Genomic DNA, 21,735 nt, shown 5'->3' with positions numbered 1-21,735 from the left:
CCTAAAGGGTGTTCTAAAAGCTAAAGCTTGGATGGACAAGTGAAATTCCTATAAGTGTATTAGATTATTAATTATTTTTTAAAAATCTCAGACATCTTTTATTACATATTAAGATGGGGTATGATATAATTTCTCCCATGTGCTGAGTCACCTTGGAAGAGATGCCACCATGCCTTGTGCTCACCTTGAGGCTGGTGTTGGAGCGTGGCTGGGTGGGGTCGTTGAACCTCCAGCCCTCCATGTTGGGCGTCTCCCCCCTAACCAGCATCTCCGGGGTGAGGGCGGTGTTCACGCCTGACGGAGGGAAGATCCCTAAAGACACAGGGCGCTCTTTCCTGCTTCAGGAGAGAAGAACGAAAAGGCAAAACCAATTTAGATGCAATTGAGACTCAAAGAGGGCGGCAGGCCTGCTCAAAGGCAGGCCCTACTTCCTAATAATAATTTATGCTTTGCAAAATCAAGTGGTGGTTATCTTCAGTCAGAAAAGTTTGGAGGCGAAACTGTAAGTGATAGAGAACAACAGAGAGACTCTCCGCCTCTCCAAACCTCTTAAGTGTAAATGTAGCTGATGGAAGGAGGGAAAGCCAATTCAGAGACACTTTTCACTTAGTTACAAGTTGATGAACCACTAAGATGCCTCAATGCCTTTATTTTTGAGATAGGATAGTGAAGACGGCGACAGGAAGTGAGTGGGTGGAGAGAGAGACGGGGAAGGGTCGGTAAAGGAATCGAACACGGGTCAGCTACGTAGCAGATGAGTGCCCTACTGCATGAGCAACGGCAGGGCCCACTAAGATAACTTTTGACACAATATTCAAGGGTTGAAATGAAATACTTTTAGCATTACAATTGCTTAAACCTAGATCCAGAATTGCCATCATAATCACCATAAAAATCTGATAATTAAGATACACAGATAAACATTCAGATAAAGCACACGTCTCGTGCTTTGCATAAAGGTGCTAACAAACAAACAAACAAACAAACAAACAGACAAACAAATAAATGCTAGCAAAACAAATCTCAAATTAATTGTGATACGGTAGCCTCCATGTTTGTTGCATATCCTTGGGGGTACTGAAGACCTTTTTACAATGCATTTGCTCACCCTAATTCCACATTCCAACAAGCCACAGCAGGCCATTTTAAAGGCCATTTTATTTGGACAACATATTCATGAATGAACCCGATCCACCAAAACAACACCACAATTGATATCGCTTTCAATTTGGCCAAACCATTAAAAAGAAAAATGCTCCCAAGACAGAGTTGACCTAAATCACAAAATGTTCAGGGTTACTATGGAGACAATGGGCAAACCAAACCTAACCCCAGCATGCAGGCCACTCTGGACTACTGGAACAGTGGTGGAAACCTGCTGAAGAGAGGAGATGGGAGGAAGTCTCTCGCTCTCTGACGCTCTCTCTCTCTCTCTGTCGCGCTCTCTCTCTCTCTCTGTCTGTCTGTAGCTCTCCCTCATGATAATAGCACAGCAAAGATTCCAATTTAAGTCCTCAGCTTTACACATTTCATACAAGGGATATAGACAAAGTGTTTCAACTGTTTGGCAGAAGAACACAGAACTGAAAATCACCCATGAAGACCAAACGGACAAACAGTACAGTACACACTGAAATCTCACAGGTCTCAGAGGCGTAGAGAGATGAGAGGAAGAATGAGGATGGAGAAGGGACCCTGCGGAGGGCACCATGCCCGAGCTGAGATGAGCTGCCATGGATCTGGGCAGAAATGGCATCAGGGGGAAGGGGGAAAAGAGAAAGGCGCGCTAAGCAAATAAGATGTATATTATTTAAACATTCTGTTCTCTTCTGCAGAAATGTACACCCAACGTGCACACAGATGAAAACACAAGACCTCATACACAGCCACATCTCACACACAGACATCACACACATACTCACATACACAAAAGGGGATGGGGTCATGGCTCTTTCACTGTCACGTATTCACAGAGAAATGCAGACACACAGCACAGAGGGCCCACTATGGACAGTGGCAACGGCATGAGTCACACACACACACACACACACACACACACACACACACACACACACACACACACACACACACACACACACACACACACACACACACACACACACACACACACACACACACACACACACACACACACACACACACACACACACACACACACACACACACAAACTCTGGGCCTCTCTCTCATGTTCCTGTAAGTGGCTTCTTCTGCACCAGTGTAGGCACTCAGGGGCCTGCCAACTCCTCTGTGCCTACAGTAAACCCCTACACATATCAACATAGGCCAACTGTCCCACGGTGTTTCCAACACAAACCGTTGGTGTACTCAACATTTCTGAAAACCAGTAAAAGGAGGTGAGCATTGCTGCATGTTTGCTGAAAACAGCACGGCAAGTTGTCCTTTTGCAATTATGAAGAGGTTTTCAATAGCCATTTGCACAATAAGCACAAAAAAAACTTACTAGATGGACATGAACTGTATTCCATTTTGCCATTGCTGGTTGGTTTCTCAGTAATTTTCCGAGAACAGAAGACTGTGTTGCCTGTAAATCTCTATAATGTTTGGCTAAGTAAAATGTCCAAGAAACGACTAAAAAAATACTTGGCACATGAAAGCATTTTTCACTCTTAACAATAATTTTAGTGGCTTGTCAACTTGTTTGTTGCAAGGTGAAAGGCTATTCTGAATTGGCTTTGCCACTCTCCATGGGCTACAAATGCACCAAGTAAGTTTGGAGGAGCAGGCTGTCTCTCTGCAGTCTGAAAAGAAAACAAGTCAGGGCTGGCTCTGGCTACAAATATATGTATTAAATCAGGGTTGTAGAGGTTTTGCTGTCCTACCGAACTCTTCCCAGTGTTCCTGTGTCCGACGCGTCTCCTCCAATCTGCTGGAGTTTGATGCGCTCCACGTGTTCCATGTAGTTATGGATCATCTGCAGACAACACAAACCACACAAACACATCGGTGAGCCCTTGCTGCCTGGTCACCTGGACAAGTACACGTGACATCCTTGTGCAATATTGCAAATGTTTGGTGAGAGGTCATCACAGGTGCCTGCATACCTCTGTGTGACGTTGATGGAGTGAGTTGAACTCCTTCTTCAAATCGGCCTCACGCTCCTCTAATCGGCTGACTGGAGATGGCAAAGAAAGAAAAACACGTCATTTAGGAAACCCATCATCACCACCACCATCACCATCACCACCACTGTGCCAAATAGCGAATCTATGGCGTACGTATGCATTTCTGTTCGGCAGTAAATCTATTGAAATACAACTTCAATTTGGTTAAATCTATAATACTGTATTCAAATTCAAGCGTAAACACCTCTAATAAAAACAGCTAGGAGTGGCGGACCACTGTGCATGCATACAGCAGATACAGATGCAGCAAACACACTGCATTAACATTTAGATATACGGTATTTATTCACATGAGAGCACTTTGACTTCAACAGGTGTATATAGATGGAGGACACCCCACACAGCCCACACCGCCCCCCCTCACTTCCACATACAGTGACAGTGTGAGTGCTGTTTTTTGAGCCGGTGTACGTTCAGAGTTAAACGAGAGCTTTGTGCTCTACTCCGCTTTTGATTTGGGCGGCGTGGTAATCTCCTAAATGATTTCAAATGCGCTCGACTTTCGGGGTGACAAAAAGACATAATCCGGCAGTGAGCCGCTGGTTTAGACTAAGCCCTGTGTAGTGAGCACTGAACGCCGCACGCTCACATTTTCCCATGCAGGCGTACAATCACAATCTTGTTACTTTACTCTTCTTGTTGTAATCAGGTTTAATATTAGATAGATACTATAGATGGAAAAGCCCTAATATACAATACCAAAAACACAGTACATACAAGTCATTTACATAATCAGGCTTCCACGCGGTTCACACACCGATGTCATTTTAACAGCCAGGCGCTCAATTTCAGTTGTTGTCTTATGGAACAATGCATCTGAGCGGCAGTTTGGTCACTGCTATAGTCAGCTCATTTAGAACTACACACACACAGACGGCTACCGACAATTGGCTTTGTGAGTCTAACTGAGCTTGTTATTTCCCAATCCATCATATGATATGTACACGTAAATTGGTGGCTTAAAACAGCAGGGTCTCTCTAGACATTAAAGGTCAATGTAGGGAGAAGAAGACAGCTAAATCCAGTCAGGCTGTATGCGAGAGGTTTTAGAGAGAGAATCAACCTTGTTAGTAGCAGGAGGGTTGCACCAAGATGTGTAATTCTGTCACAACGTGGCACATTCTCTGAAGGCGTGTAAGGGAAACACTTAAACCTTGTTCACACTAGAGACTTGTAAGAATGTGAGTGCAGGCTATATTGTGAGTGGATGTTCTTGTCATCATCCATGTTATTGTGTGTGCATAAGGAACATTACACTCTGGGTGCTGCAGCTTTACTGCACAGACTATGTTTTCTTGAATATAATGATGCAGCAAGCTCAATATAAAGTACTGGTAATAGATGGCTAGTGGTTGAGTCAAAGTGTAATAATGCGTTTAATCAACATTTGTAGTGTGAAAGGCACATATGTAATAAGTGCAGCAATGAAGGGAGAAACTGTACTGCACGATGCCACTGGCACATCCACATACTTGGAACAAACATGCTGAACAAACAACTGAGGTTCAACACCCCAAGTCTTGTAGTCTGTATGTGTCTGCATGACTAATAGCTTATGACAACGTTATAGGCAGCCCTAATAGGATGATTTATTACTTTAGCCCCTGCAGTCTTGTGCAAACGCACTTGCTCCTTTATCTTCATCCAAACAGATACCGCTCCTCACACTTATTAGACATGTACATTTTTATGAAAAAAGAAAACGTTCATTTTCATGCAAATTTCACTTGTTAAGCTCTCGCGTCTCAAGAAGAGTCTGGACAATGGAGAGCAGAACATGGGTTGACGTAACAGGCTACTACAGGATGTGTAAACACAATGTCAAGGACCCTCAGTGGAAGTGTAGACATTGATGAATGCAGCAAGACAACAAGGCCCTTTAAATGGGTTGAGCTGTGGATATCGGTAGTGGATTTCTCTGAATGTGAAGTGTGTACCACCCTCAGGACTCGGTCATATGCAGCATCTTTAGACTAAACTGGCAATAGAGGCCTATGATGATAGATAATACACGTTAACAGAGTAAAGCAAGGCGGGAGTTGCGAATATAAAATTCCATTAGCTGACACTGTTGTCTAGACTGGCTAATTATGAACTACGTAGATGCAATGACAGTTCTCTTGGAGCAATTTGGATTCAGATGCCTTGCTCCAAGGACACGTCAGCCATGAATGAAAATGCAGGATAGAGGGATGAGTACCCCACCCCACTTTTTTAACATTTAGAATTTTACCTCTGCCAAGGAGGTTATGTGATCATCCGAGTTGTGTGTACGTTCGTTAGTTAGTAAATTCGCAGTGTGTTTGTCCCCCCGTCTACACACACACACACACACACACACACACACACACACACACACACACACACACACACACACACACACACACACACACACACACACACACACACACACACACACACACACACACACACACAAAAACAACTGAGGATTTCTGAGGATGTGTGAGTGAAGATCAACACAGAGGTGTTTAAAGCCAAGCTAAGCCATGCGAAGGCTGAAGTCTCTCTGCAGCTGCATCCCTAAAAAACAGACATAAGACACATCACTGGCCAAGGGCCAGGTCTGAGTGGATGTGCAGCTTCTCCCGCGTATGCAGCTCCTCTTAGGGGTTTGGTAGCTGTGCAGTGGGTCTGGTACCAACCTGCAGGGTGTGTCTATGCCAGGGCAATGATTTGTGACGCAACGACGGACTATGATCTCCACCTGCCCAGCCCTGGAGTGACTGCCGCAGGAGTCATCAATCATTTCCCAGAGTGAATCACAGCACTATGTTACATGGTGTGCAGTGTTTTCATGTGTTATCTGTATCTGTGTGTGTCATTGTCACCGGGTGTTTGTGGTGGACTTGGGTCTCGTATAGTGGAGGTTTACGGGAGGCTTTTACAATTATAGTGTGACCAGTGTCATGACTTCCAAGCCCACCACCATGTTTCCCAATTAAATCTACAAATGGGACAGCCTCTGTCTCAGTCAGTGTGAGAGGATAAATAGCACGCTAAGCCAATAATCCAATTAAAATCACCCTCAGCATGAAAAAAATACAGCAAATCAATGAGGAAAGATGAGCAGGCTGCACTCAGTCAGTGGAGACCACATGGGGGGGAGAACGGATCCCATATGTAGGACAATGGCCGTGACATGAAACGAAATAATGATGACAGAGGATCGGTAAATGTACGAATGCTCTTACTCTGGTCCACATAGTTCTTGACCTTCAGCTCCAGCTGGCGAGACTGAGAGCCCATCTTCTCCACGTTCTTCTGGAGGTCCTTCTTCTCCTGCTCCAAGCTGTCCTCGAACTCCATGAACTTCTGCTCGGATAAAGGAGACAGAAAAACGGGAGAGGAGAGGACAGAGAGGGGAGGAAAGCCTGGTCACACGAGAGAGCCATACTGTAACTGTTGACAATATGCCATGGCATTCAGATCACACTCACACACAGCTGGAGTAGTGGGACATTTGGTATCTACTGTGTGAATTGCTTTTCATTTATTCATTCATTCTTTCACCCATTTATTCATTCATCCATTCATTCATTCATCCATTCATTCATTCATTCATTCATTCATTCATTCTTCAATTATTACACTGGCTGCTTGTGTAATACACTTCAACATCCAAAGATCATGATTTGAATGAAATACTCAGTGGCAAGTTAATGAAAGATTGATAGTGGATTGCTATAGAGCTTTTTAATTAAAAGAAAACAATTGAAAATTGTTTGTGATCGAACAGATACAAAACTTTGGAAGCCTTGTGTTGTGTGTTGGATGTAAAAATTCCGGAATGCCGCCCACCACTCCAGCACATCCTGCCCAGATGTGACATCCTGTCCAGCAACTGGCCCACAACGATCTTCTACAGCCACCTTGTTTCCCTTCCAGAAACGTAAAATTAGATCTCCCGAAAGAATCACTGATCTTTCAGCCAACAGAAATACTAGGAGTGAAAGGCCAGGTTTATTATGGGGGCAACTTATGTCATTTCCGATAATTTATTCATCCACCACACGCACCTTTACCAATCCTAATAGAGTCTACAGGAAGTGGCCTGGCACAATACTGTCAAATTAGGTGATGGCTCTAGAGTTAAACCAACTGGTGCAGCTGAATAGACTGCCAATCCACCACCAAGACGCAGGTGCACAGAGGCCACCTCACAATCATATTTACCAAGAGAAGAGCAGATTAAAGCCAAATCACAATCACATTTACTAGGAGCAAAGCAGATTAAATGGCTAAATGAACAGCAGGGGTATCATTGTTGCCGAATACAAGTAAAATCAATACTGAGTAACAAGGGAGAGTGGTCCTGTGCCTTGCTATGGTATGGCCTGGGTAGAGCTTTTTAAGAAAAGCCCTAAGGGTGAATGGCAAAAAAACACCAGGAAGCCCTTCTCTCTGACAATCAAAACAAAGGATCATATGACCTGGAAGTAACAGCATCCCAGCTTGGAGTATCCCTTCACCCCCACCCACCAGAGTGAGCCTGGAGGATCCATCAGGAAAGCCCAGGAGGCTTCCTCACAGGGTCTCCTTAAGGTGAAGCTTATGTGGGCTGTGTGGGACCGTGGCATGACTTAAGGAGGAGGAGGAGGAGGGCGTTTCAGAGTCACTCTCTCTCCTCTAGTCAAGACTAGGGAAGTCGCCTTGCCAAGTCAGCAGGAGGGCAGCTAAGTCAGTGCCCAGAGCATGAGGGGAAACATGGAACAGAATGGAATCTTCATGTCACGTTGAGTCGGCATTAAAACAAGTAGCAAAAAATTGTAGTCATTGGATTAAAACCACTCACAAGTGAGCAACCCACAGAGGATACTGGAACTGGAAGTCAAACTGTGAAGTTTATGGTCTCCCCTCAGAGGCAGAGCTAATAGGATGCCTTGTTCCTTTTTTAAAGACAGGACACTTGTCTTGCCTAGTAAATGAAAGCACTCCATAATGCCTTACATTCTCCTCCGTAGGATACATAAGCAGTGTGTTTTTTTCTTTACGAAACAAGCATGGCACATTATTGGAGCGAAATAGCCTACTGCAGGCTGTCGGTATTAGTCAAGTCAATTCAAATATGAAATATAATGGCAAGTGCTGAGTCATTCATCTACTCCTGTCTGGACTGTTGTGTCATGTTGTGTCAGTCTTATTTCAACAACCAGTAACACCTCATCAAGATGGAGTTACTGAAATATGACTACAAGGTACCATGTAGGCTTTATGTTGCTGGATTACTATCACCTACTGCTTACGGAGAGCATTAAACCCAGCCTAGTAAAATACCTCATATGGCACCATTGTATGAAAAAAAATAAAAACAAGATAGCCAGAGAGCAACACCCCCTGTTTTTAAAACCCATTGGCTTCAAAGGTGAAGATGGTCAGGTGATATCATTGCATGCAGGAGGACCAGTGGTGCATGTGGCCTGAGTGATGATGTAGCTGTCAGTTGATGCTGCTGCCACCACCTCCAATTGATAGTCTCTATAACGGATCATAGTTGTTCTGGAGATTCAAATATTGGGAATGCCCTATTTATAAGGGGAAGCTGAAACAAAGACAGCAAGATCCCTCGCCTACAACAGGGTTCTGTGCGCGCGGTTGGGGATTGTGTATAAAATACATTTCTCCAGATGCTATCGCCATCATGGCATGGTGGGCGTTGGGTTAGCCTACAAACACAGATGCTTGAGAAACACATACGAGCATGTAAACAAGTCTAGCATAGCCTATGGCTGCTGCCTGTTAGCCTCACTGGTCTCCTCGTGGCACTTACTGTATTATTGGGGGGACTAAAGCACACGTGCGGTAGAGGGTCAGGTGCAAACAAATGATGTCTAAACCTCTAGCTGATTTCGGTGAGAGCGCATCACTGCTGCCCTTGCATCAGACCCCATTTCGTCCATCAGTCAAGCAGAGCCTCCCTATCCTCTGCCCAGAGCCCCATTGACTCACCTCCTCTGCATGCTTCCTCAGTGCTTTCTCCCGCTCGTACTGGGTGATGAGCTGTTCGTTGTCCTCCTTAAGCAGTTCCAGTTCGACTTCGTGCTCTTGATTCTCCGCGAAAACAGAATCTAGATTCTCCAGCACCGCAACTACGAGCGGCATGAGCTCTTTCACGACGTCTTCGTCATATTTCCCAATCAGCCTTTCAAATTCACGGTAAATGGAGTTAGCCAGGCCCGAGACCCTTTCCGACATCATAGCCGTTGTCCCCGGGTCGTCCTGGTACACAACTCCGTCCTCCAACTCCATTTTCTTCCCTTTCGCTCACAAATGTGTCCCGTATTATCCCCACGCTCCTCCGCCAATACGGCCCGAATGGTAAAGGCGGTTGCGACGATATTCCCTTATTTCTCGTCAAATTAACTAGCGATGTCCTGCTAACAGTCCCTCCCGGGAAGTGGCTGATGGAGCCTATTACGTGGAATATTTTTTTCTCGTAGTCTCTCCCATAGACACACAACAGCTGAGTTGTTGTCCAGACAATCACGTGATGACGTCATATTCTTAAAGCGGAGAATGATTTTTATTTCCCTTCTTGCGAGTGATAAAATGTTGCAATTGAATGATGTGTTACTTTGTATCTAGGTACGTTTACTTTTGTAGCGCGTATAGAATGTCTGGTTTGCCCCAGTTCTAAATGCGTTCCAGTCTGCTTAGTCAAAGCCAATTGAGTGCGAACCATTTGGAAATCATTCGTTTTCACTTGCGCATACGATATGGATCATGTTTATTATGGACAGTATTAGGCTACCGTATATTGTAAAGACATGCGTTTAGACAGAAGTGGTCCACATAATGTAGGCCATCACAACACTGCCCGTCCGAGTTTGTCCCTGTGTCAGTGTAGCCTGCAGGAAATGACTTGCACTGATGAAGTGGGGAAGAAAATCTGATGGTTTATTCATCTGTGGTCAGAATCAATGCCTGTCAAAATTACAGGAATTGGATTTATTTGTGCTTAAATGACATGTGCGTTATAAATGTCATACATAGAGATTAAGAGCGCCTCGTTATAATTAGGTTACAGCGGGGTTTTTTTTTTAAACTAGCCTATGTTTATTTATTTATTTAAGCTATTTCATGTACCTTGTCAGATCTCACGTCACATGATGTTCATAAACTCGCGGTATTTCGTTAGTGGGTCAACAACGACGGCACTTCCTATTTCGCCCTGGATGTGAAAGCCACATCTGTCAAAATCTTCCATCTCACGGATAACGCGCATCTTTCTCTATGGTAGGTGAATAATCGAATCACAGCTGAGCTCAGCAATTGTTTGGAGATTATTTCAAGACAATTCAGAACGTGTTGCTCTCTACGAAAACTAGCCTACACTTGCTCTCGTGTTCTGCACTGATGTTTGCTTTGTATTCATTCTGTTAAAAAGGCAGTCTAGCTCTATATGCTGTGCAGTTTTCTCTTCTGTACGTATCTCTGGGTAATCTGGCTCTTCGTATGAGATCCACTGATAAACTTTGTGTTGTAGCCTAGACTGTTGACATGCTCAGTTCATGTACAACATTAACATAACCAGCAATTCTAGCAGGTGTTGAGATTCAGATCAAATGTGTGACATCAATGCGCCTTATAAACAGACCATTATAAAGTAGTGGTAAAGTTGGCAAGAGAGAAGGAGCATGTTAGATTAGATTGACATCTCTCTTTTTCCCTGCCCCAGAGTATGCTGTTTGACTGTGAATATGCTGAAGATGGAATTCCAGCAAGGTTTTGCTCTACAATGGAGCAAAAACATGTCGACCCCAGGGTATGAATTTAAGTGCATTGCTACACTATGTATCACAAAATCCTTTTTTGAACCTCACCCGTTCTGAACTACCGGATCAGATTAGGTTATTTAAAGCGGATAATGAGGGTGACCCAGAATAGAAACTTCACCACCTCCCAGTGTGAGGTGCCAAAAATGCTTTTAACAGAAACACACAAAAAATATGCTTGTGTATGTGTGTGTGTGTGTGTGTGTGTGTGTGTGTGTGTGTGTGTGTGTGTGTGTGTGTGTGTGTGTGTGTGTGTGTGTGTGACAGAGAGAGAGAGAGAGAGAGAGAGAGAAAGAGAGAGAGAGAGAGAGAGAGAGAGAGAGAGAGAGAGAGAGAGAGAGAGGGAGAGAGGAGCCGATTGCATAGAAGGGGCTGGTAAAGGTAAAGAAGAATATAATATCTTTGGTAATATGATTTTCTTTTTTTAATTTATAGATCAGAGAGCTGATGAAATCTCCAGTGGGCCGGTACCTGATTGAGCACCCATTCGTTGCACTGACCTTAATGGTCTTTACAGTCATGGCCACCGTTCCCATTGGACTTTTCCTTGGCTTCGCTTTAGTGACATTTGCTGCCACAACAGTATCTGTGGTCTTTATAGAAGGTGAGTCTCGGAGAGCAGACCAAGGCTATGTCACACACCAATGAGTAGAACTGAGAAGAATTAAAGTCTATCCTGTACAGTGAACTTTGACATTCCTCAAACAAAAATATTATAATTACACACTTTTCTGTATTTGTTTATGTTGTCAGTTTTCCTGCTGGCGCTAGGAGGGGCTACTTTGCTGTGTGCTCTGGGCAGCCTTGCCATTGCTGCAGTGGGCATATCGTCCCTTCTGACCAGCTGCTACCTCGCCGTCTCCTGCATATACAAGCTGTTCTACAGAGAACGGTACTTGGATTTTTTTATTCTCTAATTTGTGTGTCATTTAAGCAATATGACCCGAGTGTGAGGGATGATGTGCACTAACATCCTCCCTGTTGTGGTTCGGCCATAGGCACGAAGCCGAAGGCTGACCATGTTATGTTTCTTACTTATAAGAAAGCGGATGTGCACACTGGCGTGCAAACTGATACAATTTATTAAAGTATTACAATAACAACATGACTCGGACGTGACCGGTTTCAATGTAGCCGAGTAACTGAATAACTGAACAATATCCAAAACAGGATATCTAGAGAACCCTATAGACACAGTAAATAAATACAGTATTTTACCTGTCTACTATTCTAGCACCATACCTTAGGAAAAATTGCAGAAATTCAACTCTTTAGTCACAACACTCTTATCAGTGGGATTAAATCTTTGTCGTTGTGGAGGGTTAAGCACAGTGAGGACACAACGCTGACTATTATGTGCATTAACACCAACTAACTATTAGTTCCACCTACATCATTCATTCCATGTTATAGTCTGGCTCGCCAAACTGTGTAACTTGTGGTTTGTTTTTTGCTTTCTCAGCCTTCCTGAGATGAGGAAGAGATGGCTAAAGGCGAAACATGATTGAGGTAGAGGACCCTTAACCCCAACAACAACAACAACAAAAGAAAAAACGAGATGTTTGTCTACATCGCCATAGAAGCTGTTAAGTGATTTCATTGATATTTTGACAGATATACAGTACATAAATCAGGGTTCCCACACCTTTTTCATGAACACATTCAAGCACTTTTCAAGCACCAAATTTTCAGTTTTCCAGCACCTTTAATAGGTCGCGGGAAGGGGGTGTGGGGGTCCTCCCCTGGAAAATTTTGTGTTTTTAAGATGCAATTTCCTGCATTCTAATCAATTTTAGGGTGTCGAATGGCAAATCCCATCTGACATCTCACTCCCTCAGATATTTGATGTACCTGAACAATCTATTTCTATTATTTGGCTTACTGAGTTTGACTTGACACAAATTTCAAGCATTTTCAAGCACTTCACCAAACATTCAAGTATTTTCACAACCTTGAAAACACTTAATTGAAATTCAAGCATTTTCAAGGATTTCAAGCACCAGTGGGAACCCTGATAAATATATATATATAATTTCCCTCGGGATCAATAAATGATAATCTACTCTACTCTACTATACAGTGGTATGAGTAAGTTTAGGCACCCTTTCGGAAAATCATTACATCGGTTTATCTCTGGTAGAGCTGTTGAAGCAGGAACTTCATTAGGACATACTGTATGTTAAACCATAGGGATAGAGAAACATTTCAGTTGAGAAATCATTTTAATACGTGTAAAAGAAACCATACAAAAATAGACATGTGCATAAATGTGGGCACCCCAAAGAAGCTATACCATTAATATGAAATAGTGCTCACCTTTACAGCAGAAACGTATTTTAATAACTTTGTAAGGCGTTCAGTAACTAAGACAGACAGACTGGGTAATAAAAATGTAATTTATCATACATAAAGCAGACTGTGCTTGCCCCTAAGTTCTGCCTTGGAGAGTGGCAACATAGGGGGCTCTGAACAACTCTTTGTTGACGTCCAACTAAGAAAAACTAAGAATAAGGTGAAATGTGAAGACATGGGAATGGAAAGCTTGGAAAGCCATGGGAATGGTCTTTGTGAAAGGAAATGTGGCATGTTGAAAAAAGGTTAACAAGGCATGGGTAAAGGATGGTACGAATGGTAACAGGCCCACTATAGACCACCTCCATAAAACTACAAAAACATAGCTGCTGATTGTGCAGACTTAGAAATTGGTCCTTCAGTGTTTAGTTTTCACAAGGCACAAAAGCTCATTGGATGGGTGATGCATAAAAAGGCTTTCCTGTGTATTCATCATCACCAGAAATAAGTTGTATGACTTGTGAAAAAAGCACATCTGAGCAAACTAAAACCATTTTGTGAATCATACTATGGTCAGATGAGACTGAGCTAGAGACTGAGCTAGAGTTGTTATTATATATTATTACAAGTTATTAAAATACGTTTCTGCTGCAAAGGTGAGCTATATTTCATATGAATAGAATACCTTCTTTGGGTGCCCATATTTATGCACATGACTATTTTTGTTTAAATCCACACAAAATTGTTTCTGTTACACCTATTAAAATGATTTCACAACTGTTATATTTCTCTTTCCCTATGGTTTTACATATGCCAAAATGAAGTCGTTGCTTCAAAAGTTCTACCAGAGATAAACCGATGTATTGGTTTTCAAAAAGGGTGCCCAAACTTTCTCATACCAAGGTATTATCCACACCAGAGTGTGGTTTAGGTAAGGTTGGTTTTCATTTGCCTTTAATAGCCATGGCTTCAATGTCGCCTTCAGTGACCTCTTACACTGGGGGCGCTCTGGCACTGTAGCCATTTCTCAGGTTTTTGACTGAATATATTCAGCAATCAAAATAGTTGTAAGTAACTACTAACTGGGGAGACGATATTTATAAGAAATTGATTTTTTCTTGAAAATGAGATGTACAATTTAATTGAACACAATTCAACCTTTTTTTTTGATAATACTGTACATATATCATGGGAAATGAATTGCCAAGTACTGTAATCTTGTCCAATATTTGTATAGACGAAATAAGGCCAACACTACATTGCATTTGAAACAAAATGCCGACTTTGAAAACATCCTAATCAAGCACCTTAACTATATTTGTAACACTGCACTGTGCCTTTTTGCTGTTGATAATGTTCATCTGCCTATCATTTGTACACGGATACAATCTGTTTGGTTACAAATTGTACAAGGGCCCAAAAAAAAGCTCAACTTGAAAATGCTTTACATCTTATTTGAACGGCTTTCTCTAGTTTTGATAATTACACCATCCTGCAGGGTGTAAGATGGGTCCATCCATGACCTATTTGGCATTACCATGGGGTCACAACAGCCTAATTTAAGAAGAGTCACACTGTGCAAAACCAGCAAAGCATGATGCATGCTGCTGAGTAATTTTGTCTGACAGCTGGAGGGTGAGAGGGTTGGGTACGGGTGCCCTTGGCACCTCACCTCATCACCCCATGCAAGCAAGGCACCTGTAGTTAGACTGGGCAGCTGTTTTTTTCCAGCCACTCCTCGAAAACAGTATCCCCCCGCCGCAGCACTACACACAATGTTAATTCCTGTATAAGTAGCTGTAAGGCATGTACTAAGCAAAATCAAACATTTGTTAAGTCCTTACTAAGGTTATATTAGTAATAAATCCACAATTGTCTATGAACAAGACATTTGCAAATACATACCTAACAAATGTTTGATTTTGCTTAGTGCATGCCTTACAAGTTACAGTATACAGTAAGGCTGTAACGATATTGCATCGAACCGAGGGATCGCGGTACGCAGACCCACGAACCCCTATCGCGAACCTCCCTCGCAGAATCGCGATGCGCCTTTTTAAAGTTGTTACCCCTCAGTCTAGAAAACAGCAGGATACAGGCAAATGCTTGCATATTCGCTTAATGCTTGCATATGCGCTCAAAGACAATTAGAAATGGGTCGCACATGAGCGAGTAACACTTCTCCCCTCTCTCCTGTAAAATGTTCCGTCCAACCAGCACGTGCATTGGTTGTTATTCATTGCCGCCCACAGCAACCTCCGCGAGACAAAACACTTAGGCAAACGTCGGAAGGTAAAGCACAGAAATGAACAACAGACCAAGAAGGCTTTATCAAACGTGTGAAGATGTGTTTGATTCATGCATGCGCCGATGTATGTTGAGTGGAGATAGACGTTGAGCGGAGAGAGAGAGAGAGAGAAAGAGAGCGAGAGAGCGAGATGCTCCGCCTGACCAAATTTTAAATCGCTAGAGCTCTACGCTCATAAGGGAGTGTCTGAAGTTTAGGCGAACGTTTAGGTCGCTGTGTGGATATTATCAGCATTATTTCCTCCCCACATTGACCGCCTGCCTAGCGAAAACATGCTCCATTTCAGCCACTGCATCTATTTCCGCTCTTGACAAAATGTCAAATCACAAAACCAAACAAAGGACAACGTGCGTGTTGCATACTGAGAACATAACTGAGGTTCATTTCGAGTTTTGTTTGTATAAACGTGTGCGCGCTGCTGCACGATCAAAACAGTTACAAAAATATTAAACATCAAAATTAGGCCTAAGTGTTGCATTTCTGTAAGTAACTTAATACAACATGTTTCCTGACGAAATATGACCAGTGTTGTTTTCAGTTAGCCTAATGTTTGGATATTAATTGGATAATGTTTGATAATGTGAGACAGTTGTTATAGGCTACCTATACTGGAACCCTGACCCTTCTCTCTCCATCTCTGTCTCTCACACATGGTCAGCATCTCAGCATGATTATGATCTAAGCCTATTAGTAATAAGCCTATTTTTCCTTGTTGAATTAATATCCCTTATTTCTCCGTGCTGTGCTTTGTGAACACCTGGGGAACAGGTTGCAGTGGTAGGCCTATATCTGCAACACCATTTAGTAGACCTACAAAATTAATGTAGGCAGGTAAATGCAAAAAAGAAAGCATAGGCCTAGGCCTATATATAAATATAGCCTATAATTTATTTTCTTCTTATTTTTTTCCCTTTAAAAATAATAATATCGTGGGGCGTATCGAACCGTGGGTCATATATCGTGATACAAACCGAATCGTGGGTTGGGTGTATCGTTACAGCCTTAGTATACAGGCATTAACATTGTATGCATTAGTGCTAATAGATGTAACACTAAAATAAAGTGTTACCGGTAAAATGTATGGAATAGGAAGAAAGCTCACACTTCAGTGCAGATGTGTTAAACGTAGAACTAAATGCATGATGGAAATACAGCACTAGTACTGTACATGTCATTACATAGTTGTTACACCAGTTATTCCGCTGTACCTAATGGGATCTACAGACTAACAGTGACTCCCTTAAGACAATGTTTTACAAAGAAATAAAAACCCTGTCACAAGTTAATCCAATCAGCAGATAATAAGACAGGTGACTGGTGAACAATTACTGTAGAGGTTACGCTTTACTTCTACTTTTGAGGTCTCCGCTTTAGTGGGATTATTTAATTATTACACTACAGTTAAATCCAAAGCAATTTACAGGTATGTACCTGTAGATACAGGGTATTGTTTAGATCACTTGTAAAGGTTTTGGTGCAGGTTCACCCTGAAAGACCACCCAAATGCTGGAACATCACTTTTTACTCTGTGATTTTTTTATTTTGCCTTTATAGACATGTTACTATTGTATTTTTGTACCTTGCATAGTTGTTGTTACAAGCCTAAACTTTGTTACAATGTTTGACTGTATCTGTGTGCCACTGACTTCACCGCAGCACAGCAGCAAAATGCCATTTTAACCAGGGCCAATGAGGTCCTGCATAGCACTACACTAGGTTCATACTGAATTTCAAAATCTAAGCTGTAGCTACAGTATGATGTTAAACATAATCAGTCTTTATACTGCACTCTCTTGTTGCAAGAGTTATTTGCACTCTGCAAGCCTTTGCAGGAAAACCGTTACCGTTTAAATTGACTACTGTTACCATGTACTGTACTATGTAATGAAATGTAATTTTTACACTCCAAAAACAAACAGATCCTTCCAATGAATGTATTTTTCTATTGTTATTATTGTTTTACAAAATACAAATATAGAAGCAGTGTTTCAAAAAATGTCTTTATTGGAGCTGATATCATGTAGCAATACAAAAAGAAAAAAGAAAAATCTAAAGGAATGCCAAAAAAAGGGAGGACAAGGAAGAATGTTCTACTGGGGAAAAGGCCAAAGAGATAGACACACACCTTGACAAACCGCTATGGTCACCCATGCCACGCACTCTTCTTTATATAAAGCTTCACGAATCAGATCAACAAGGAACTCCGCAATGTGCAACACTGTATACAATCACACAGTGTCCTTGAAAAGATAAATTACTGCATCTATAATCATAACATTACAAACAAAGAGAAACATCTGGCTGAGCACCTGTTCAAAGGTAGTGTCACTCACACAGCCATACAACATTATAGCCATTAGTATGGATGAATTACATGTACAACATCCTCATTTGGGGACAATATAGTCGTGATATTGAGCCCATATACAATTAGTATAAATCCACCAAGGTTCAGTGCGAAAGAAGGCTATGGCAAGGTGATCAGATAGGGTGTAAAAAGATGTGCCACTGAGCCAACAAACGAATCACTGACTGCAGTTACATGTGAAAAATATTTAGATTTTAAACGGAATGGTGGCAGAATTCAGTTTGCGCACAAGACATGTTATAAACTCATTCCATTATTCATTCCGAATGTGGCCGTGCTCCAGGAATGTTCCGATTGCAGAATGCTGTCCTATACCTGCAAACGGAATATTCCAGAACTTGTATTAAACAGAATACTGAAAATACTCCGTTTGAAACCAGAATACTCCGCACATGTAACTGTGCTCAATGTTTTGCAAGGCTGTTGACACCCATTACTGTCAGCCACTGTTGCACTGGCTCAGCATGGGCTGCTCCTGCAGTATTTGTTTGGAGTGGATAAAGCCCAGGAAATAAGTCTGCGATGCCCATAGAAAGGGTTGTTGTACTAGATTTGTTTTTTTGCACTCTGCATTTACATATGGAAACTTCTAAACCAAATGTTTTAAAAAGGAAAAACAAAAACAAAGGGTTTTTTTAAACATAGGTTCTACACAAACTCAAAAAATACCCATTTAAGTTTGTGCCAAGGTATGAATTTGGCCGTTTTTGTGACTTTATGTTAAGTATTGCTTCTACCCAAGATTAAAAGATTGGAATTGTAACTATGTCATGTCAAATACTGACATAGAACACCAAGTTTGCTTCATTTTTATGGCCATCAATCTGTGCATTATATTTAAGAGTTACAGTTCAAATACAGTTTATACCATGTCAGCCCCTTTGTGATGCTTAAGCATGAAGACACCTCACACATACAAAAGTTGTTGTTTTTTTAAGTCCTTTGAAGTTTAGGCAAGATGCCACAAAAACAGACATCCAGATGCTTCACAGACCAGAGAGAATCCTTGCTTGTGTTCCGGTACATTTTGGCAGAACTTGCAGATACTCACAAAAAAAGCTTGTGGCATTTCCATTGTGTGCTCTGTCTCTGTGCATCTCACTCTAGCTCCAATCAGTCTCGATGGAGTATGAGTTTCGGTCTTTGGCACTTACGCTGGGAGGCTCAATTTCTTTCCTTTCAGAACTGTAAACAGAGAAGACGACAGAGTAGTAAATACAAATCATCATTATGCATTGCAGGATTGCATGTTGTGGAATAGAAAGCAGATTAACTACCTAAGACTTTTAATGTTATCCCCTCACTACACATGAATCTCTTATCTGCCATTTAAGAGTGTATTTTTTCATAATCTGCCTCAAGCGTTCTTGAAAAACGACAGCGCTTACCTTTGGTAATGTACAGGTAGAAGAAATCACAATACAGGATGGTCTGGACGATGCCAGCCACGATGGCAATCATGTCAAAGAATCCCTCGAAGTAGAAACGCCAGATCCAATTGAAGAGATACAGAGCGCGGTAAGCCCCCAGGAAGAACAGATAGTGGGTGGTGATGGTCTCGGCCTCTCCCGTCTTGCTGATCATGAAGAGCTGGGGTAGGATGGCCACCGACTCCAGGTAGATGGAGAAGGTCCACAGGATCTGGCAAACAGAAATATTGGCAAAAAATAGAGAAAGAATCAATCAATAGCTAGCATTTATTTTGTTTCTATAAAATACTGGTAGATTTTTTTTTCATTAAAAACTTTCTGGTGCAAAGCCTTACTTCCAGAGGAGAAAAGTCATGGTTGACCAAGAAAGACAGGCCTCCCACGGGAACCAGCAGGAACTCCACTCTGAATGTGTCATGATTTCCGTCGTAGGTGGCTTTGAACTTCATGTATACCATGTACAGGGTGGCATACGCACAGCCAATGTAGATCACCTGTGACGACACACAGACCACAAGGAACAGAAGGCCTCAGTGACTCACTCAAGAACGAACAATTACTTGCCCGACAACAAAGTTGTGCCAAAATGAATTGTGAAACATCACTGGCCTGCCCTTGACACCAAGCAAGCTAGGTCAACACCTATTTTAGGGTCCCAGCCATATTCAGAGACTCACCTTCATGGTGGTGTTGTAGAGCGAGATGAATGAGGTCAGCAGGTCCAGATAGCGTGTGGTGAACACCACAGCAAACAGAATCTGACTCTTTCCAGATATACCTGTAAATTCACATGTTCATAATTTACAGGTTGTCATTTTCAGTGGCACGTTGTTGCTGCAAAGAGCATCTATAGATTTACCCAATTGCAAACACAGCAAAGGTGTAATGATTGGTTTGCACTTAGAGATAAAGCATAGTGGACTGGACAAGACAAGGGGGTCAATGCATGTTAAGGGTAGAGCTGAATGCATGCCAGAAGCAAAATACTTCCACGTCTAGCACTATGGTCCTGATGCGAGTCCAAGGAAGGTTGGGGTTACCGTATTAACGCCAAGTCAGCAGCCTGACAACTGTGCAAGTTAGCCACGATAAACTAGTGCCACGTCAGATGCCGACAACAACTTCACTTAAACAAGCACTTGTCAACATTGCTTTTCCAATACTTCATCGTTATTATTAGTATGCAAATAATATCATGGTAAGGCCATCGAGACAGCTGTAAAAATGAACTGAAGTAGCCCGCAATGTTGGAAGTTTCAATTGATAACTTCTGTAGCTTAGCCATGTCGACACCGATGTAGAGTTTTAGCTTTGTGATACAACACGGCCGAGGAAACTATTGAGTGAAATTCGTCTATCCATACATTGCCTGCAACCAAATCTTATCCATGATTACCTTCCCACCATAACAATTTACAAAATGTGTGACCCATCAGGTTACTGTTTTCCTAGCCTGCTACTTAGCATGCTACTGCTAGTTTGCTAACAAGGCCTCTGTTAGCACGAATACCTTCACTGTCGGTTCACTGGGAAGCTGTTTGTTATAATATATTGATAGATCATAACAGATGGTCCATTTCTAGCATGAGTCAAGAAGACAGCTTTGCAATCATACGTCCTATTAGACAGGCAGTCGTTACGTTTGTATACCTACCGGCGCAGGACCTCGAATTCCATATTTTGAGGAGCAGAATAATGATCGCTGCAAGGTGAGAGAGATCCCCTGTAAGTCTGAAGATATTCATCTTTGTCGTGTGAGTCCTACACAACTTAATGCGACTTCTAATATAGCTTTTCGGACACTAGAGCCCTCACAACTTATCTCTGAATGCCTTAATTCAGCGAATATGGCGAAGCCAGAGCGACGTGGCCTGGGGGACGTGGCCAAAAGTTAAATTACAGTGCAAGCCGGGAAAAGACAGGATAGAACCGTGAGGTTGATGCTCGAACCGCCCACCGAGGGTCTTCTGAGGTGAAGAAATGGTGTCTAGTTCACACAACTTTAAACAACCACCAGACCAGCTGTAAATGCAGTACGCTTAAACGTGTTGAGCTGCATTAAATGAGAGATTTGTGTTTTTCAATGTTTAGACGATGCAGTGCACAAATACACCAAGTTCAGCCTTCGAACAACCTGAATGTCTATTTAGTCTGTAACCAGCAGATGGCACCGTAGGACAACAGCAAACGGCTAAGGTGTGGGCAGACAACAGGTTGGCCTACAGGTTATTTCATTTCGTGGTTCACACATGTGGCTGTCCTGAAGCTGAGAAACAAGAATCCTCTTATCTGCAGCTAATTGCTGACTGGAGAGCGGAGAAATGTGAAGGAAGAAATGCACATCTGTGCTTACATTCAACCCTCGCCCAAGATGGAGGT

At 42.3% G+C, this 21,735-nt stretch overlaps 3 protein-coding genes across 6 annotated transcripts in view; 1 reads left to right on the top strand and 2 right to left on the bottom strand.

The window, feature by feature from the left end:
* The window catches only part of spag9a (sperm associated antigen 9a), a 42,873-nt gene extending 33,253 nt beyond the window's left edge, over positions 1–9,620 (bottom strand). Inside the window, exons 1-5 of one of the 3 annotated variants that reach the window (XM_063221204.1) lie at positions 9,133–9,620; positions 6,378–6,498; positions 3,085–3,155; positions 2,863–2,954; positions 185–338 (exon numbers count right to left, since the gene is read on the bottom strand). In XM_063221204.1, coding sequence (XP_063077274.1) covers positions 185–338; positions 2,863–2,954; positions 3,085–3,155; positions 6,378–6,498; positions 9,133–9,432 — 738 coding nt within the window. In that variant the 5' untranslated portion in view covers positions 9,433–9,620. The remainder of the gene's footprint in view (positions 1–184; positions 339–2,862; positions 2,955–3,084; positions 3,156–6,377; positions 6,499–9,132) is intronic. The other 2 variants (XM_063221207.1, XM_063221214.1) reach the window with 2 other exon arrangements.
* A 710-nt stretch (positions 9,621–10,330) lies between these two features.
* On the top strand, positions 10,331–15,202 carry LOC134460396 (lipid droplet assembly factor 1-like). 2 transcript variants are annotated; one of them, XM_063212824.1, is made up of 5 exons: positions 10,331–10,419; positions 10,862–10,948; positions 11,394–11,562; positions 11,712–11,850; positions 12,421–15,202. In XM_063212824.1, exons 1-5 carry the CDS (start codon positions 10,417–10,419, stop codon positions 12,464–12,466), a joined length of 444 nt encoding a protein of 147 aa, XP_063068894.1. In that variant the 5' UTR covers positions 10,331–10,416; the 3' UTR covers positions 12,467–15,202. The 2 variants fall into 2 exon arrangements, with proteins under 2 accessions (XP_063068894.1, XP_063068901.1); XM_063212831.1 differs by lacking the exon at positions 10,331–10,419 and having other exon boundaries at positions 10,744–10,948.
* Positions 15,203–17,544: 2,342 nt separating this feature from the next.
* On the bottom strand, positions 17,545–21,305 carry LOC134467183 (ER lumen protein-retaining receptor 2). Its single transcript, XM_063221095.1, has 5 exons — positions 21,011–21,305; positions 20,034–20,134; positions 19,692–19,850; positions 19,315–19,567; positions 17,545–19,111 (listed from the first exon to the last, which is right to left on the bottom strand). Exons 1-5 carry the CDS (start codon positions 21,099–21,101, stop codon positions 19,077–19,079), a joined length of 639 nt encoding a protein of 212 aa, XP_063077165.1. The 5' UTR covers positions 21,102–21,305; the 3' UTR covers positions 17,545–19,076.
* Between the last annotated feature and the right edge of the window lie 430 nt (positions 21,306–21,735).

This window comes from Engraulis encrasicolus, chromosome 2, assembly GCF_034702125.1.
Source record: "Engraulis encrasicolus isolate BLACKSEA-1 chromosome 2, IST_EnEncr_1.0, whole genome shotgun sequence".
NCBI lineage: Eukaryota > Metazoa > Chordata > Actinopteri > Clupeiformes > Engraulidae > Engraulis > Engraulis encrasicolus.
This window is presented reverse-complemented; position numbering and strand designations above follow the sequence as displayed.

Bases quoted from the DNA above. Each gene is read 5' to 3' on its own strand.
- LOC134467183 (XM_063221095.1), bottom strand. From the start codon at position 21,101: ATGAATATCTTCAGACTTACAGGGGATCTCTCTCACCTTGCAGCGATC. The intron at 20,135-21,010 runs GTAGGTATACAA...GTGAATTTACAG, and splicing joins GAATTCGAGGTCCTGCGCCG to GTATATCTGGAAAGAGTCAG. The intron at 19,568-19,691 runs GTAAGGCTTTGC...TCTGTTTGCCAG, and splicing joins ATGACTTTTCTCCTCTGGAA to ATCCTGTGGACCTTCTCCAT.
- LOC134460396 (XM_063212824.1), top strand. The intron at 11,563-11,711 runs GTGAGTCTCGGA...TTATGTTGTCAG, and splicing joins ATCTGTGGTCTTTATAGAAG to TTTTCCTGCTGGCGCTAGGA. The intron at 11,851-12,420 runs GTACTTGGATTT...TTGCTTTCTCAG, and splicing joins AAGCTGTTCTACAGAGAACG to CCTTCCTGAGATGAGGAAGA.